Genomic DNA, 18,937 nt, shown 5'->3' with positions numbered 1-18,937 from the left:
GTACAAATTGTTCTTGCGCAAAAGTACAAAATAAAGAGCATGCTAGGCTTCCCCACATCAGTGGGCCATCTTGCTTGACTAAAGTAAAATAACTCTTAACTACCCTCCTGCATTCTCCTTCTGAACTTGGCAAAAGTTTGCCCTTGCAGCTTTCTTTTTTTAAAACCTGACTGACTGCCTATGTCTTTGTCTCTTATCAGCCCGTGTTCACAGCCAGAAGGTAAAGCCTGTGAGATGATCCCTGCCAAGCACCCAGGTCCAGAGACTTCCTAACACAATGGGTGTGAGGTGTTTACAAATACTGAGACAGGTTAATGAATTGCTTATTGTTTACAGTCATTGGGGAAAACAACCTCAATGTCTATCCATTAGCATATTAGCCATATTTTGTTTCAGTGCTTTTTTCCCCCATTAAACTTGTATGAAAACACTTTGGCCCAGAATCTCCTTGGAGCTGCTGCCGCTCCACTACCGTAATTTCACTGGACGTGCGGTGGTAATCTCGTTTGCATGTGTAAATGCAGTTTGCGCTGCAATTCCAGCAAAGTTAGGATGGCAGAGTGGGAGTAGCTCTGAGCGCTGTTTTAAAAACCTAACCTTTAAAAGTAACTCTTTTTCCAAATCTTTTGTGTGGAAAAATTGTCAAAAAAAATCCCAAAACGTCATAGGGAGTAAATGGAAAATATAACCAGCTTGAGTTTCTCTCTGTCACTTCATAATGTGGTTGGAGCCACTTGTTTATATTACAACCTTATTAATACACTTCCAATCATCTTTAGTTCTCTGTTTATGGCCTTTGCCACATTTGGCTTGCAGTCTGATTTTGTAAAATGAAAAATAAACAAAGTATAAGGGTGAAGCAACGGCAGTATTTTCATTAGACTGATTTGGATATCTCCTGAACAGGTGTTGAAGTGGTTATTCAGCGTGACCACTTAAACACTTGGAAAGAAAGTTTCTCAGTTTAAAATAAATATGTGAATGGCGACATAGCTGTTAAGAATGTAATCTGTTGTTTGCATCATTAAAGTTATAACATTGCAATTGAAAAATTATACAGGTACTGGACAATCATTTAATTTTCAAATCAAAATTGCTACAAGGAACAACACTGTATTCTTATTATCAATGACTATTTATTCATATTTTGTAACTGTTGGAAGTGTTTTCAACTTTAATTCCCCTCTTCTTTAAATACTTCAACCCACACCATGCATTATTCTTTCCCCTGAGAGTGGGCAAGTGGCTTGCTCAAAATTCTCTGGCAATGCCCTTTCTATAACCAAAGTCTTAGAGATGAAGATAGTGGTTCAGGTTAACTCTCTTTGATTTCCCTCTTTTCCCATTACGGAAACAGTTTAAACTACTCAACACCACTAATGAAGCTTCAAGAGTAATCCTGGCATTTCCCTGTGGGCAACTGTAGTCACAAGGTCCTGTCCTAGCATTGTAGATAGTTTAATAACTGCAGCTTGGAAATTTCTTTTTTTATGTAATTACATATTTATTGCCCAGTAGGGAATGGGGGAGGAAGTGTGATATAAATAGATATTCACCTGGAAAACTGGGATGAGCAGACAATGCTCTGTGGAAGGCATCAAATCCAGCTTGTCCCACAGTTGTGGGAAATAGACAATCTTCAAATGGAGGCACCATATTACGAGGACTAGCTTGGCGTATATTTCTAGAAGTTTCACTATACTGGGGTGGGTAGAAAGTCTGCAACTGACCATAATAACCTATAAAGAGAAAACAAAGCAATTAGATAAACTGACCTAACTGTAGAATTTGTTTTTGTTACTTATGAAATTCATCTACTAAACTCTGAAGGGTTGTACAACTTTCCCAGCAATCAAGCAACGACAGAGTGCTGCCCCAAGGCTGTGAAAGCTTGTCATTCTCCCATTAGCTGCCAAGTATGGAAAACAATGTAACCTTTAATGTCAGCTGGTTAGCCAAGATGGTGGAACTTGGAAAGTGGTTTTGGGCATATCAAAACTGGCATTTTGCCACTCTGTGCATGAATGAGGGGCAAATGAATCAAAACTTAAAGTGATCTAAATTGACTAAAGTGCATTTTCAAGTATCCACAAATAATTTGGACCAAATCAGTTTTCCAGCTCTGTTCAGTGCTCAACCCACATGGGAAAAAAACACTGCCGTGTAAGTGAAGTCAATTTATTTTATCACATTATTATGGGCAATTACAAAATGACATACTGAAAATACTGCATTCTCTGTATAAATTTGAATGGAAAAAAGTGCTGATCAACTTTAGAGACAACATATCTTTGCACATGACTAAAGGCAGCTGTTCTCAATGTTCAGCACAAAATTACAATGAATTAAATGCTACACTTGCTGGAAGTGGACTGCTTTGTGAAAGGTTACAGCTGAGTCCTATTACAAGAGAAAACTGCTTCTATCAAAGCCAAGCCAGCTGGCAGGGCCCATCGGAACGCATACTGAACACATCTTTCACACTGCCTTGCACTCATTCTGCATGTTTGCACCCTTCTACAACTTCCTATTCACAATTCAGAGAATCTCGTAATATTATCTGCCGCATCCAATTGTAGCCTAGTAACAAGAAACCTAATAATGTGGAAGAAATGCTACCTTGTCCCAGATCATGTCCAGTGTGAGGGAAAGAATACAGAGTGCTTTAATTATTTCAACAACAGCTATGTTAAACAGACGAATTTAGGGGTAAGCCATTTAGGACTGAGATAAGGAGGAATTTCTTCATCCAGAGAGTGGTGAACCTGTGGAATTCTCTACCACACAAGGCAGTTGAGGCCAATTCATTAAATATATTCAAGAAGGAGTTAGATATATTTCTTAAGGCTAAAGGGATCAAGGGATATGGGGAGAAAGCAGGGACAGGGTACTGAATTTGCATGATCAGCCATGATCTCATTAACTGGCGGAACAGGCTCGAGGGGCTGAATGGCCTCCTCCTGCTCCTATCTTCTATGTTTCTATGAATTAAAAAACAAAATGCTCCTTCATCCCTATTTTTCTGGTATAAATGATGTTTTTGTTTTGCCTTTATTATTTGTTTCCAATGCAATTCAGGGTTTTAACACAACACAAGTACATTTTTGCCATTTTGTATGTTACTGTTTAATTGACGATGGACAATGAAGGGCTGAGTTTATGTTACAGAGTCCACGATGCAGAAAAGATAATTCAATTGCAGATTGTTTGGCCGTGTTTAATACAGAGACAATAGCATTTACTTAAATCTATAATACACATATGGATTTGTTTATGCTGTCTTCTTTCTTACTTCTGTGTTATTTTTAATTACCTGTGCAAACCTTGAAGAATGATTGTGCACGCATCTCTTTCCCACCTACACAGGTGTATCAGCCATATCATCCATTACTCTCTGACTCACCTTTAGATATCTTTCTCTTTCATTCTCTCTCTTTCTCTAGTGTCTATCCTTTTATGTACTTTTGAGGCGCTGTGTCTAAAATGCAGCCTGCATCCAAATGCAGTCTGAGAGATCCTTTGAACTGGACTGCAAAACCTTTGCTGGTTCTTTGCATATGTTTGTGCAAATCTGATCACCAGTGGGCATATCTCAGCATTTGCGCCAGGATAAGCCACCTGTGCAGTTGTGGCCCCCTCGTCTCTACTATTATTTTTGTCAATGTATACAGTGAACTGCATTATAATGCTATTATTTTCTATTCTTTAAAGTATTTTGCTGCAGATTTCCTATTACAGGAAACTTTCTGGTATCTGGCACTGACGGGACCGAGCTGGTGCCATTAGATCAAAACTGCCGTATAAACCAGTGGCAATGTTAAAACATACAGAGCTTTTCAGCTCCGTGTGAAGCAACAAACCCTGTTGCTTAGCAACAGCTTCAAAACAGTCGGCTGCAGCTGCAAGCGTCTCTAGCTGAAGCTGTTGCTTAGCTACAGACCTTGCAGAGCCTGACTGGGAAAAAAAAAGCAACGAGAAGTAAAAAAACTTATAGAAAACGGCTCCTGAACTTTGCTGGTAGATAGAGCTTTCCGGACTTTTAACCTCTGGTTAAACAAAAGTTTCCTGTATCCTAATTCTCACTTTCAATTATTTTTGTCAAAAGAGCTATGCCTTTATTTATCTTTCTCTCTCTTTAATTGACTGCGACTAATTCTGTCTGATACATTCTGTCATTTTCAGTCTCTCTCCTCCTTCCTTATTTTTGCTGTTCAATGTCTTTGTGTTCTCTCTTTCGGGAGCCATCCTACCACATGTCCTCCTTTCCTTTTCATCTTTGTTGTGCTCTTCCTCGTCTCAAATAACACATAGATGGGGGCAAGTGTTTGCTCTTAGCGCAGAACTTTATACAACCGGAGTGCACTTCAGGAATGTGGCCATGTGGCCCATTTCACTGTATGTACTCCTAGCGCAAAACTCTGTATGAGGAGTATAAGGGAGCCAAAAATTTGTTCAAAATGTTTTAAGATTTTCAGGTGTCCAAGTCCCAGGCCTGGACCCTCAGGTAGGACCCACCATGCTGGCTGGCAGGCCACCTGCTTTCCCTGGACGTATCAGTCTGCTGGAGGATTCATAGGCTGGGGACATGGAAACTCCTGGTCTGGGAGTCCATAACCCCTGGCCATGCCCCCTCTGGTGCTGGTGACCTTGTTTAAAGTGGGTGGAGGCTCTGCCCCAATAGGGATTCACATAGGAAATCCAGGAAACATCTCCAGGTCCCAGGTTAATTTCCAGTCCTCACACATTACACTCCTGCCAGGCTTACAGAATATTCCAAAAACGATAAAAGCTTCACCAAAGAGGGTGACTGAGTAATTTTTTGCGGGTTTGGAATCAGTGTATGAAGTAGCAATGGAGAAATGCCACAGGGGAGAAAGGAAGGCACTGGAGTGCAAAGTGGTAAAAATAAATGTATTGTTAAATACGATGTCAAAAGGCTGATTCCGATTGGGCTCTCCTAGCAAGTAGCGGTGCTTGCAGGCAGGACCAGTCAGAAACTGAAGGCCCATTGTGCCCGATTTTCCATTCACTAATTTAAATATACTGAAAATCTGGGGCCAGGGCCCTCCATTTCCTAACCAATACTTAGTCTGAGCCCTGCTCAGGCCGGGTGCGCCCGATCAGGGAATCAGCTCTCAGATGTCATGGATAGTTTGGAAAGTATATCCACATAAAAGAGTAAAAAAACTGCAGATGCTGGAAATCTGAAACAAAAAAAACAATAATGCTGGAAAGTATCAGTAGATTAGGCAGCATCTACGAAGAGAACAAATAAGTTAACGTTTCAGGTATAGACCCTTTGTCAATTCTGAAATGCTAACTTGTTTGCTCTCACCAGAGATGCTGCCTGACCTCCTGAGTGTTTCCAGCCATTTCTGTTTTCGTTTTACGTAAAAGTAGAATTAATCTCACCACGTTACAGGATGAATTAGAATATAAAACATTAATAATTTGTATCTTTTCAATGTGTACAATTAAAGGAGCGGTTCTCTTCAAAATAGTCGCTTACATTTTATAGCACTTTTAACACATTAAAATGTCCCAATGTGCTTCAAACAGGAGAGAGCAGACACCAGACAGCAATAGATGAGTTACAAGAGAAGACTGAAGGCATAGTTGAAAAGCTACATTTCAAGGAGCCTTTTAAAGAAGAGAGAGATGTAGCAAAGTAAAAGTTTCAGAGAATAGGGCTGAAGTGCCGAAGGCTGTGCCACTGACAGAAAAGTAGCACGAGGGGGGATGTAAAACAATGTACAATCATTAGAATGAATGATACAGATTGCGAGATGGGGTTGGAGCTGGTTGCAGAGGACTGTGGAGTTAGGTAATGAAGCGATTTGTGGATAAGGACAAGGATTTTTGAATTCAGTTGCACTGGAAAACATACTCAGTGAAAGGTCAGGCATGACAGGTGTGATGGCTGAGAAGCAATTGATGCAAAAAGAGGATGTGGGCAGTGTAGTTTTGGATGAGTTGAAGTTTGTACAGGGTGCAGCTCAGATACCATCGAAGAAGTCAAGTCTGGAGGTAACAAAAGTGTGGATCATTGTTTCAGCGGTAGTGGGAGTGCGATAGGGGCAGAAGCGGGCTGTGTTGCAGAGGTAGAAGTAAGGTTGCATTTATTTCCAACACCAAACAGTCTTGGTAATGGATAGGATTTGGGATTTGAAGCTCAGCTCAGGGTTAAAGAAGATGCCGAGGCTATACACCATCTGTTTCAGCTTGGGAGTAGCCAGGTAGAGGGGGTCTTTTGCATATTGGCTGTTTATTTTTTGCATGGACTATAAAAATACCTGCAAAAATAATTATTTAATAAATAAGAGAATGCTGTTTAAAGAATGCAACAAGCTGTAACATTGTTTGTGTTCTAAAACTATGAATCTTCAAAGGAACTGGATGTTGGCCCCATAAATTCTACAGAATGGCCTTCAGAAGACTCAAGAGAGCTCTGAATGGGTACCCCCTAGGGCTATGAGTAGTAGGAGGCTAACTGGTTTCTTAGTTGTATGCAAAGCCAACCACCAGTTCTGTTTAGCCAAATTGCAACATTGTCAGGTCATTGTGCATCAGAGTGTTACCAGATTGCATCCTGTCAAGGATATTTGGAATGGTCTTATGAAACAAGCAATTACCTTCCCCCAGAATCCCTTGGGTTTGTAATAACCAGTACCTGTCAACTGTGGTTGCTTTATCTTGTCTGTTGTAGCATACCTTCTGGCTTTTAGATTTCAATAGCGCAATTCAGTAATGTTTCTGCCAAGTCTTATGCCACAGACGCAAAGTCCTTCAATTGGGAGGATTAAGAGGGCCGACTTTCCAAAATCACATTCCTAGTGGGTAAAGCTCCGTGTTGGGTGCATAATGCCATAAAATTATCTCTATAATATGTGACAGTTTCTTTTTAATAGTCAGTCTTATGCAAATTAGATTTAAAGCAGTATTGCAATGAAATCCTGTTCATTCCAATGGGTTTGGGCAGTATGCGCAGCCTGCCCATAAATAGTGGCCTTCCAGAAAGTAGCTTCTTATCAGCAACAAAGTATAAGTGACTTGTGCATTTATATAGCGCCTCTGATGGAAATGTGTGCTACACTTTATGATCCTCGATGAGTTTTTGGAGGTGGAAGAAGAGGATGAAAGAAGTGATGCGTAGGAGGTCCCCTTGCACCAGAGGTAGATTGTCCAAACCCTCCATTATCAACACAGATGTCTGAAGAGAATTGCCTTCGCAGGCTGCTTTTTACCAGGGAGGCAGTGAGAGAGCTGTGCCATCTGTTGCAATCTGGCCTCCAGACAGATCCCAGCACATGGACAGCACTATCAGTCAAGGTTGCTACTGCCCTGAACTGTTACGTCTTAGGCTCCTTCCAAGCCACTGCAACAGTCAAAGCGGAGTACGCAGGTGCTTCACACAGGTCACTTATACTTTGTTCAACAGGACAAACATCTTCATCACTCTCCCGATGTAAAAGCAACTACAGAATGAGGGGGCACTGCAATTCTTTTGTATTGCATAATTCCCCAAAGTCCAGGGAGTTACTGATGTAATGTAGCCATCCAGATTTCTAAAAATAATACCATGATGTCCATGAAGTGCAAAGGGTTACATCACTGTTTAGGTGGTCCATGATATATGATAGTGCAGGTTAATACCCACTTCCCAGGCAGCAGTTATATATTTTTTAAGCAATTCTCTGTGCCTGGTTTATTCAAAGGAGAAGTCAGACTTAAATGATGTCTCTTGTAACTAAGGCTACTTTCTGCAACCCTGGCTAATGACACCCCTGTGACAGCCATGGATTGAAGCTGAATGTAGATACAGTAAGGTCCATGCATCTACCAGGGTGATAACAGAAGAAACTGTTGGTATGCTGAAGCAGCACTTCAGATGCCTGGACGTATTAAGGATGCCTAACCAGGATTACCAACGTTATCGTTGACTGGTGCAGGCTGCACAACCTCACTATCCAAAGAGGTGTAACCATGAAGAAGGTGGAAGTCATCCACCAGGGAAGGCCAGATCAGAACACGGATAAGGACTCAGAGGATGTCACTACTGGAACATCTTTGTTGCCTGAAAGAGTAGCATGCCAGTCTCTCATAGAGAAGGCATTCACCATGTGCATTAACTAATCGCCATGTCTGCATGTGCACTATGTTATGACCAAGACACCATCACCAACATTGCCACCTACACTACCTCAACTACCATAGATATCCATCCTTTGATCTCCCGCATATTCTGCACTATCAAAGTGAACTCAGAAAAAGTTCAAATAAAATATAACTAATTTATTTCTCTAATAAGTGTTTGTGATCCTAAAGCTCTGCAGGTTGAGGATCACGGTAAAATTGTTGAATGTGTCTGTTCCACCCTCTGCTATTGCTCTGCCAAAGTTGGGGGGGATCAGCGTGGGAGCCCAAGATTTGCCTGGCAGCAGAGGCATGGGGCACATCTGGGATGCCTCCTTTCCCTACAAAAAAGGCCACTAAGTGTACATGGCTAGGCGGCTGATGGGTTTCTCCCCAGATGAAACATTTTGCTGTCCCATGACCCCCATACAAAGGAGTTGCCTGTAAATCATTAAAAATATATAATCCAGGCCACAATCTAGGAGGGGCCCACTGCTAGCATTTGGTCAGCTGGTATACCTGGTCACACAAAGTGTACCAAATCTGATCCTACGCCGCGTCCCAACCAAACTTGGGGTATGAGGGCTCTGAGTCCCCGTGTCCCCGAATGTTGATGGCCATATAAGGAAGGGCAGAAGCTCCATCTACAAAACTTGGGTACAAGGTCAGGACCTGCCGTAACTGGGTCCTGATATAGTTTCTGCTGTGCCAGAGTCCACCAGAACAGCATTGGATTTTTTGACCCTTGTACTTGGGAATGCCGGGGTGAAAGATCACCAAAGTGGTGCAAAGATGCATGTCTGAGGGTGCTGCAGCAGGGCACTGACCCCGCCCCCCCACCCCCACCCCATGTTCATGGATGGCATTATCCCAAATAAGTGAAAGAAGGAATAATATATTTGCGATAGAGGGAAGACCAACCAAAGGGATAGTATGCTGGCAGTGCGGTGCTCATGGTGGAGAGGGCTCCAATTGGGGCCAGCATGTGGCAGAATGCTTCATATTGCTTCATAATGAAGTATAACTTCTGCAAGCATTGTTCATTGCTCACCTGGAGGGAACATCACCTTGGTCTATATGTGCAAGTGCAGAGGTGTCTGAGGTGGGGGCCAGATGCCTCCTGTGCTGCCTTATGAGTGTGTTCCCAGGCCTCATTCTCATCGTCTTCCTCTAAGTAACACAGACAGACAGGTATTCCTTATGGGAATGTCAAAATGTCATCTCTGTGGAATGTGTGAGGGCAAACAATTGGAAGCCCCTAAACACAAGACAGAACAGTCAGAATAACACAAAGCTGAGGGTGTTGCAGCGGGGCACTGACCCCTGCCCCCTCTTCCCATGTTGAGTAGGCACTTCTAGCTGATAACATCATTTCTGGTGGTAAATTGCAAATTGTATAGGTGCGAGGGTGCAGCATAATGCATCACCCCCCAATTTATCATGCCAACCTGGCCTGAAATTGTGCTTAAAATCTAGCCCTCTAGTTCTTGCCTCCATATTTTTGTTGCTTCTCCTGTTTTTTTTAGATTTTTGCAAAAGGACCCACAAAGCTTTGGAGTGGTAAGTTTTGTGCTTACCACTTTCAAGTTGAACCAATATCATGAGACTTTCCTGAGATTATCCCTAGTTAAATATGGATGCTGGGCTGCGGTGGGCAGGGAAGATGCAAATTGTGCAAGTCAGCAACTGTTGAAGGCTGAAAAATTAAAGGGATGAGGCTATTAAAGGTAAATGGCTGCAAATGAGGCAACATTTAATTAGCCTTTAAAAAGCCAAAAATATTTTTAATGTATATTATATCCTTTCCAATTGCTGTTTGGGGCAAAAAAAATGGCTGGCAAATTCCAGAGGTTGGCACAATAAATGTGCAATAAGTAAACAGAATTTGTAGGCAAGTGATGGAGTGGCATTCAAACCCCCTATTTTATGGGTTAAAAAGTGGAGGTGTTGCTGCAAGAGGACATTTGTCCTGTTTGTTACTCTGGGACATTCTCCCCAGAGTTTGAAGTGCTTGGTAATCTTTTTCTCTGGCCAATGTAATATCTTTTTGGGGACACATGGATGTTTCTTCATTGTAGAGCTTTTTTTTATTATGGTCTTACCTTTAAGTCCTGATTTTCCAAGACCAGGAAAACTGGGCAATGCATGATGCTGCACATATGGGGGAGGGTGCTGTCCTGGTCTAATTTTCTGAGTTAACGCCATGTACAGGGGATCAGGCCTACAAGCTAATTGGCCGGCAATCAGAAAACAGAGTGAGCCAGCAGCACTAAAAGCGCTGCTGCTAGCCCTTAATGAGAAATGGGAATGAACTTGCATTTATATACAGGAAACTTTGTGCTATCCGGCACCCACGGGACCGAGCTGCTGCCGTTGCCTAAAAAGTGCCGTACTCTCCAGAGTTAATGTTGAGAGATACGGAGATTCTTATCTCCGTATTTGACAACAAACACTGTTGCTTAGCAACAGCTTCTAAACACTCGGGTGTGGCCCTAAAGCTCTGTAGCTGAAGCTGTTGCTATAGCTACAGACCTTGCACAGCTTGACTGTTCAAACAAAGCAAAAAAAAAACAAACAAAAAGAATAAAAAACGGCTGCTGATTTTTGCCGGTGGCTCCAGATTGCCGGATAGCTCACCTCCGGATAGCACAAAGTTTCCTGTAGTATCTTTCATGTCCTCAGAATATCCTAAAGCATTTCACAGCCAACAAAGTCGTTTTAAGTGTAGTCGCTATAGTAATGTAGGGAAACACGGCAGCCAATTTACACACAGCAAGGTTTCACAAAGATCAATGGCTTAAATTACCAGTTAGTCTGTTTCAGGGCTGTTGGTTGAGGGATAAATGTTGACTAGGACACTTGCTCTTCATTGATTAGTGCCAATAGGATCTTTTATAACTACCTGAGAGGGCAGATGTCTTGGTTTAATGTCTCATTTGAAAGAAGTGTTATAGCTGGGTGGAGGTTAAGGTGAAGCGTAAATGTAGAGTTTGTGTAATAATGGCTATGGGGAGGGCCCTGACATTTAGCAGCAATGCTTTGAAGGTCTTGATGTAGGAGATGTGGTGAACCAGGGTGACTCTCTTAAAGCACAAGATCATAGGCCTAGTTGGAGTCCTTCGGGCAAGTGAATGCAGTGTCCCAGGTCCAGCAGGAAGTAACTGGGAGAAATTAGGAAAATGTTCAGTGGCATCAGAAGTGCCATGGTAAATGTAGGCACCTTGGCATACATGTGTATTTGTACTCTTTATTCCTTTACACAAGAAATGGTCCCAGTGTAATTGTCCATGTGCTTTATACTCAGAGGGGTCATCTGAAAAGCTATTACATAGTATTGCCCCTTTTTGCAGCACACTGTTCCATAGAAGCTGTATGGCACATTGCCAGTAGGGAACAATTGCTCCATGCACAGAGATCTTGACAGGTCTGGCACGAAGAGCCATGCTAGGAACAACACCATGCAGTAGGAGAAGTCTAGGCTAACAAGAGACGTGGTCAAGAGCAATTCAATGTGGACTTTATAACAGCAAAATCCCTAGTCAGAAAATCAGGTGCGGTGTGAATGCAGCACTCAAAGTAAGAGGCTTGATTTCCCAACCAGCTGCCATTGAAGCTCTGTCTCACTTGCAGAAAATGTACCCTTTAATTTAACTATGCATCTCAAGTAGTTTATAAGATTCTCATTGCTTTAGAAACTTATAACATTTTGTGTATGAAGATGGCCCAGGTTTTCAATGGCCTTCTATTGTAGTCAAAGTTGCAACAGTGCCAAGCCAAGCATGACTGAACCCGATGTACTGTTTCACCAGTACAAGCAGTTCAACTTTTGTGAAACATGCTGTCCTGTGTGCAAGTTCTCCTTCATTGCCATTTTGCACCTCTTCACTGCCACCAGTGTAACACATCATATTCAATTTTATGTGCCAAGTAGCTAATTTCCACCATTTCAGCAATAAATTTGAATAACGTCAGCTAACATTTGACAGAAAGTCAATCAGTGGGCCAGAAAATTCAGTATTAATGACTCAGTTATAAGTGTATGCGATTACTGCCAAAGAGCTGTCTACAGTGGCTTTTGCACCCAACTGTTCAAATATCTGTCAATTACACTAGGTTCATTTCAAAGAATATACAAGTTAAAAAAAGTTGTTGTCTCCATAAATTTAGTATACCCGTGTTCCTGAAAATGAGACATACCGGAAAGAAGCACGGATTATTAATAATCCTGAGTCTCTGACCTGTACTCCCTCTGAACATGGTTCCTCAGTGGGAGCATGGGAGTGATTACTTCTGTTGTGGTGAACTTAGTCATCTTTGAAGAGAGGCAAGCACAAGCTCTTTACTTAACTGCTAATCAATTGAATCTATCACCCAAAAGAGAATTAATTGATCATTTGTATTTCAAGAAAGATACTTGAATCTGTTTTGATAAGTAGCTCACTGATTTAAAAAAGAACATTCAGTTCTTATTCACATTTTTACATTTAAGGAGACTTAAAACAGTTTATATATCGGCTCATATTTTCCGACCCCCACGGGTGCGTACAAGGTGTGTACCCGCCCACAGGGGCCGCGCAAGTTCCTGGTTTAGGCATGCGAAGCGCATGCGCTGAAACCCGGAACTTGCGATCTGTCAAGAATTCTCTTGACAGATCAAACGCATGCCCAAGAAAAGTGCCTCTGCGGGTGGAGAGTTGCGCTTTTTGCTCAACTTCCGCCCGCTGAAAGGCCATAGAATACTTACGCCTGGTAAAAGCAGGCGTAAGGCCTGCTTTTACCAGCATGAGTTAAAAAAAATAGAAAAATAAGATTTTATCACTCACTTATAAATTAAGAACCCTGTCCAATAAGGTAAGTTTATATTAAGTCTCATTAAAACATACTAAAAAATTTCAAAAATTTTTTGTTTAACTTATTAAATGCCATTTAAATTAATTTTATATATGTAATGGTTTTTCTTTATTTATTTCAGTGTGTTGGTGCTTTTTTGTAGTCATCCCCATTCATACTTTTGACAGTTTTGTGCGTACGGAACTGTCAAAAGTACGAAGGGGGATTCCCTTCTTCCATTGGTTGAGCTGGCCCACGTGATCCCAGGGACGCTTGCGAACCGCATGCACCCCTGGGATTCATGGGCCTCTGCGCATTTCCAAGAGGAGAGACTCAGGATCGGAAGCCTCCATATCTCCGGGACCAGCAGGTAGGTTTGTAGATTTTTTGCTGATTGGAGGCATCGGCCCGCAGGAAGCCTCTGATCGGAAATTCAGGGCTGACGTTACTGAGTGGTAGTTATTACCTTTTAAATTGAATTCTTCATCAACATCAATTATACTTTTATAATAATAATTTCTAGAAAAAATATATTTTGAATCCATTTATTCCCAAGATATTAAAATGAAAAGTTTATTGACTACACACACAGATGATCACTGAATGATTCTGAAATGTTGACAGTTTAAGTTGTCAATCAGTCATGAGTTCACAGCTGCAGTGGGGCGTGGGGGTGGTGGAGAGAAGCATTGGATTGTTAGTGGGTAAGCTGCCTTCAATATATATCCTTAATTAGAAATAACTCAATAAAACAAACATGGAAAAACACAAAAATGTTCTCCCCTCTGGGAAATTAGGAAAGATGGATATGGAGATAAAACTGAACATGACTTGTCAGGGAAAGACTCCAATATTTCCAACCCCCCACTTGGTGAAAACAAGCAAGGCAGATTTGGAAGGGATGGCGAGACAGTTTAGATTTCAAGCTGGTTTTGCTTATATAACATTAGTGCTTTTTATTGACTTATAATCACAGAATTAAAGTCTGTAGAAAATATTGGTAATCTGCAGAAAAACTGGAAACTGAGTGGGGCTGAGGGGATGTGGGTTGAGTGACAAAAGCAGGGCAGAAAATTCTATTGTAGATCAAAAAAAAATAGCAATGTTCTCTTTAAAATTTATATCTGTAATGCTACTTTAATATGTGCATAGGATTTCAGATAAGAACATGTTTTTGTCATATCTGTTGGTGATACCCACCCCCAATTTTCTCACCTCTTCTGAAGGTGGTGATTTATGACAGGATACACTTACACAGGCAATGACCACCTACCAGTGCCTTTATGTGTGAGTCCAGAAAATGAGTATTGACTGACATCTTAACTGTGGGGAGCTATCACGGCAGAGCCTGATTCAGTTCTCATCTGATGTCTATGCACATTCACTTCAGAGCAGAAAGTTATCAGGACAAGGAATGCTGGCTGACTTTTCCCTTCCATAGTCCAAATTGTTGGAACAACCGCTAGTGTACTTACTGCTGCTGCCATGGCTGAGTTCAGGTAACCCACTGCTGCACAGGGATTGAACCTGGGGACTTAGTAATTTGAGACATAAGATCATAAGAAATAGGAGCTGGAGTAGGCCATTTGGCCCTTCGAGCCTGCTCTGTCTTTCAACAAGATCATGGCTGATCTTCTACCTCAACTCCACCTTCCCGCATTAATATATATCAAGATCATGGCTGATCTTCTACCTCAACTCCACCTTCCCGCATTAATATATATCAAGATCATGGCTGATCTTCTACCTCAACTCCACCTTCCCGCACTATCCCTATATCTCTTGGTTCATAGAATCATAGAATGGTTACAGCACGGAAGAAGGCCATTTGGCCCATCGAGCCCGTGCTGGCTCTCTGCAAGAGCACTTCAGCTAGTCCCACTCCCCTGCCCTTTCCCTGTAGCCCTGCAATTTTTTTCCCTTCAGATACTTATCCAACTCCCTTTTGAAAGCCGTGATTGAATCTGCCTCCACCACCCTTTCAGGCAGTGCATTCCAGATCTTAACCACTTGCTGTGTAAAAAAGTTTTTTCTTACGTCGCCTTTGGTTCTTTTGCCAATCAACTTAAATCTGTGTCCTCTGGTTCTCGACCCTTCTGCCAATGGGAACAGTTTCCCTCTATCTACTCTGTCCAGACCCCTCATGATTTTGAATACCTCTATCAAATCTCTTCTCAATCTTCTCTGCTCCAAGGAGAACAACCCCAGCTTCTCCAGTCTGTCAATGTAACTGAAGTCCCTCATCCCTGGAATCATTCTCGTAAATCTTTTCTGCACCCTCTCTAAGTTCTTCACATCCTTCCTAAAGTGTGGTGCCCAGAATTGGACACAGTACTCCAGTTGGGGCCGAACCAGTGTTTTATACAGGTTCATCATAATTTCCACACTTTTGTACTCTATACCTCTATTTATGAAGCCCAGGATCCCTTAAGCTTTTTTAACTGCTTTCTCAACCTGCCTTGCCACCTTCAATGATTTGTACACACATACCTCCAGGTCGCTCTGTTCGTGCACCCCCTTCAGGATTGTACCATTTAGTTTATATATCCTCTCCTCATTCTACCAAAATGTATCACTTCACACTTTTCTGCATTAAATTTCATCTGCCATGTGTCCGCCCATTTCACCAGCCTGTCTATGTCTTCCTGAAGTCTATCACTCTCCTCCTCACTGTTTACTATACTTCCAAGTTTTGTGTCATCTGCAAATTTTGAAATTGTGCCCGGTACACCCACATCCAAGTCATTAGTATATATCAAGAAAAGCAGTGGTCCTGGAACCGACCCCTGGGGAACACCACTCCAATCCATGCCACCTTCCTCCAGTCCAAAAAACAACTGTTCACCACTACTCTCTGTTTCCTATCACTTAGCCAATTCCGTATCCATGCAGCCACTGTCCCTTTTATTCCATGGGCTTCAACTTTGCTGGAAAGCCTATTATGTGGCACTTTGTCTAAATACATGTACACTACGTCAACTGCATTACCCTCATCAACCCTCTCTGTTATCTCATCAAAGAACTCAATCAAATTAGTTAAACACGATTTGCTTTGAACAAATCCGTGCTGGCTTTCCTTAATTAATCCACACTTGTCCAAGTTATTGTTAATTTTGTCCCTGATTACTGTTTCTAAAAGCTTCCCCACTACCGAGGTCAAACTGACTGGCCTGTAGTTGCTGGGTTTATCTTTACACCCTTTTTTGAAAAATGTTGTAACAGTCCTCTGGCACCACCCTCGTATCTAAGGAGGATTGGAATATTATGGCCAGTACTGCCACAATTTCCTCCCCCAATTCCCTCAGCATCTAGGATGCATCTCATCCGCTCCTGGTGACTTATCTACTTTAAGTACAGCCAGTCTTTCTAATACCTCCTCTTTATCAATTTTTATCCTATCAAGTATCTCCACTATCTCCTCCTTTACTATGTCTATGGCAGCATCTTCTTCCTTGATGAAGAGAGATGCAAAGTACTTGTTTATTGCCTCAGCCATACCCTCTGCCTCCATGCATAGGTCTCCTTTTTGGTCCCTAATCGGCCCCATCCCTCCTCTTACTACCCTTTTAATATTTATATGCCTATAGAAGACTTTTGGATTACCTTTTATGTTGGCTGCCATTCTACTCTCATACCCTCTCTTTGCCCCTCTTATTTTCTTTTTCACTTCTCCTCTGACCTTTTTATATATAGCCTGATTCTCAGATGTATTTGCAACCTGACATCTGTCATATGCGCTCTTTTTCTACTTCATCATATTCTCTATCTCTTTCGTCATCCAGGGAGCCCTGAATTTAGTTGCCCTGCATTTCCCCCTGGTGGGAATGTACCTCAACTGTATCTGAACTATTTCCTCTTTAAAGGCAGCCCATTGTACCATTACAGTTTTGTCTGCCAATCTTTGATTCCAGTTTACCCGGGCCAGATCTGTTCTCATCCTACTGAAATTGGCCTCCCCCCAGTTAAACATTTTTACTCTAGATTGCTCCCTGTCCATTTCCATAACTAATCGAAACCTTATGATACTCTGATCACTGTTCCCTAAATGTTCACCTACTGACACTTGCTCCACTTGGTCTATCACATTCCCCAGAACCAGGTCCAGCAATGCCTCCTCCCTCGTCGGGCCGGAAACATACTGATCAAGAAAGTTCTCCTGAACACACTTCAGAAATTCTTCCCATTCTCTCCCCTTTACACTATTACGATCCCAGTCTATATTAGGATAGTTGAAGTCCCCCATTATCACTACCCTATAGTTCTTGCACCTCTCTGTAATTTCTCTGCAAATTTGCTCCTCCATATCTTTCCCAATACAGTATTTGGTGGTCTATAGAATACACTTTAGTGTAATGGCACCTCTATTGTTTCTTAACTCTAGCCATATAGATTCTGTCCTTGACCCCTCCAGGACATCCTGGCCTAGAAATTCAGTTGCGTTCGCCAGCCGTTAACGCCATAAGAGGGGTAGATTTCCAGCGCTAGGCACTTAGCGCCCGGGCGCAGGTCGATCTGCGCCTACGCCCAACTTCAGTTGACATTTAGCGCCGGCGCAAAGTGTTTGCGCCCGCTCAGCTGCGCGCGCAGCTTCTGACGTCATTTCGTCGTGCAACGCTGTTTGTGCGCCCCAAACCGGAAATTCAGTGGCGCCCGCCCAATGTGGGCGTGGCGCTGTTAAGAACTGTGAAGTGGAACGCAGCAGAGGCCCTGCGGGCCTCGGGGAGCGCTAATTAAAGGGCACTTACACTGAACTATAAAGGCCAGCCATTTTGCTGCAATGACTTCAGTGCTTTGGATTTCTGTACAGAGACCAAGGAACAGACCTTCCTGATTTGGGACAACATAGGAGAGGTATTTTTGGCTTCTGGCCAGAGCTTGGAAATTTGACTCTTGTGATTTCACTGTTTGCAAGTTTATTATGGGGGCTGCATGGGGTTCCAACCCTCAGTTCCAGCATTATGTGCGAAGGGCTCGCAGACGCTGTGTGAGAGGGGCAGCCATGCCTAGACGCAGAGGGGCCATCAGGCGTCGGCAACATAGGCCTTACCCACTCAGGGAATACCGGCAGTAGGTGTCCTATCTCACCATGACTGCCGCGCATTGTGTTAGGAGGCTGCGCTTCAGAAGGGAGGTGGTTGCAGAGATCTGCCAGCTGCTTCACAGAGATCTGCGTCCACAGCTGATGTGCAGGACCTCTCTGCCGGTGGAAGTGAAGGTCACAGTGGCTCTGAACTTTTATGCAAGCGGCTCCTTCCAAGCCGCTGCTGGGGACATAGCGAACATCTCCCAGTTCGCCGTGCATCGCTGCATCCGGCAGGTCACCGATGCCCTTTTCGCAAGGAGACACCAATTCATCTCCTTCCCCATGACCCTAGAGAGGCAGGAGCAGCGTGCAGTCGGATTTGCCAGGATTGCCGACTTCCCCATGGTGCAGGGCGCCATTGACTGCACGCATGTCGCTATGCGGGCACCTATCGACAATGCCGAGGATTACCGCAACCGGAAGGGCTACCATTCCCTCAATGTACAGCTGGTGTGTGACCACAGGCAGCGCATCATAGCTGTCAATGCCCGCTTTCCAGGAAGCAGCCATGATGCATTTATCCTGCGCCAGACTACTGTGGCTGACATGTTCCAGGCACAGCCTCCACCAAGGGGATGGCTTATTGGGGACAAGGGCTACCCTTTGTGTACATGGCTCATGACCCCGCTCCGCGCGCCCAGGACCCCTGCGGAGGAGGCATACAACGAAAGCCATCAAGCCACAAGGAACATCATAGAGCAAACGATTGGCGTCCTCAAGCAACGGTTCCGCTGCCTGGATCGTTCCGGCGGATCTCTACAGTATTCGCCGGATAGAGTCTCCCAGTTCATCGTCGTTTGCTGCATGCTGCACAACCTGGCTATCCGCAGGACTCAGGCACTGCCACCTCACGTTGGGCCACCACCTCAGGAGGACGAGCAGGAGGACCAT

General features: G+C 43.1%; 1 protein-coding gene across 1 annotated transcript in view; it reads right to left on the bottom strand.

The window, feature by feature from the left end:
• The window catches only part of LOC147124240 (zinc finger protein GLIS3-like), a 297,628-nt gene that overhangs the window by 61,552 nt on the left and 217,139 nt on the right, over positions 1-18,937 (bottom strand). Inside the window, exon 7 of the mRNA XM_085983481.1 lies at positions 1,557-1,739. Coding sequence (XP_085839607.1) covers positions 1,557-1,739 — 183 coding nt within the window. The remainder of the gene's footprint in view (positions 1-1,556; positions 1,740-18,937) is intronic.

The sequence above is a fragment of the Somniosus microcephalus genome, chromosome 1 (assembly GCF_052327205.1).
Source record: "Somniosus microcephalus isolate GS21.2 chromosome 1, FLI_Smic_1.0, whole genome shotgun sequence".
Classification (NCBI taxonomy): domain Eukaryota; kingdom Metazoa; phylum Chordata; class Chondrichthyes; order Squaliformes; family Somniosidae; genus Somniosus; species Somniosus microcephalus.
This window is presented reverse-complemented; position numbering and strand designations above follow the sequence as displayed.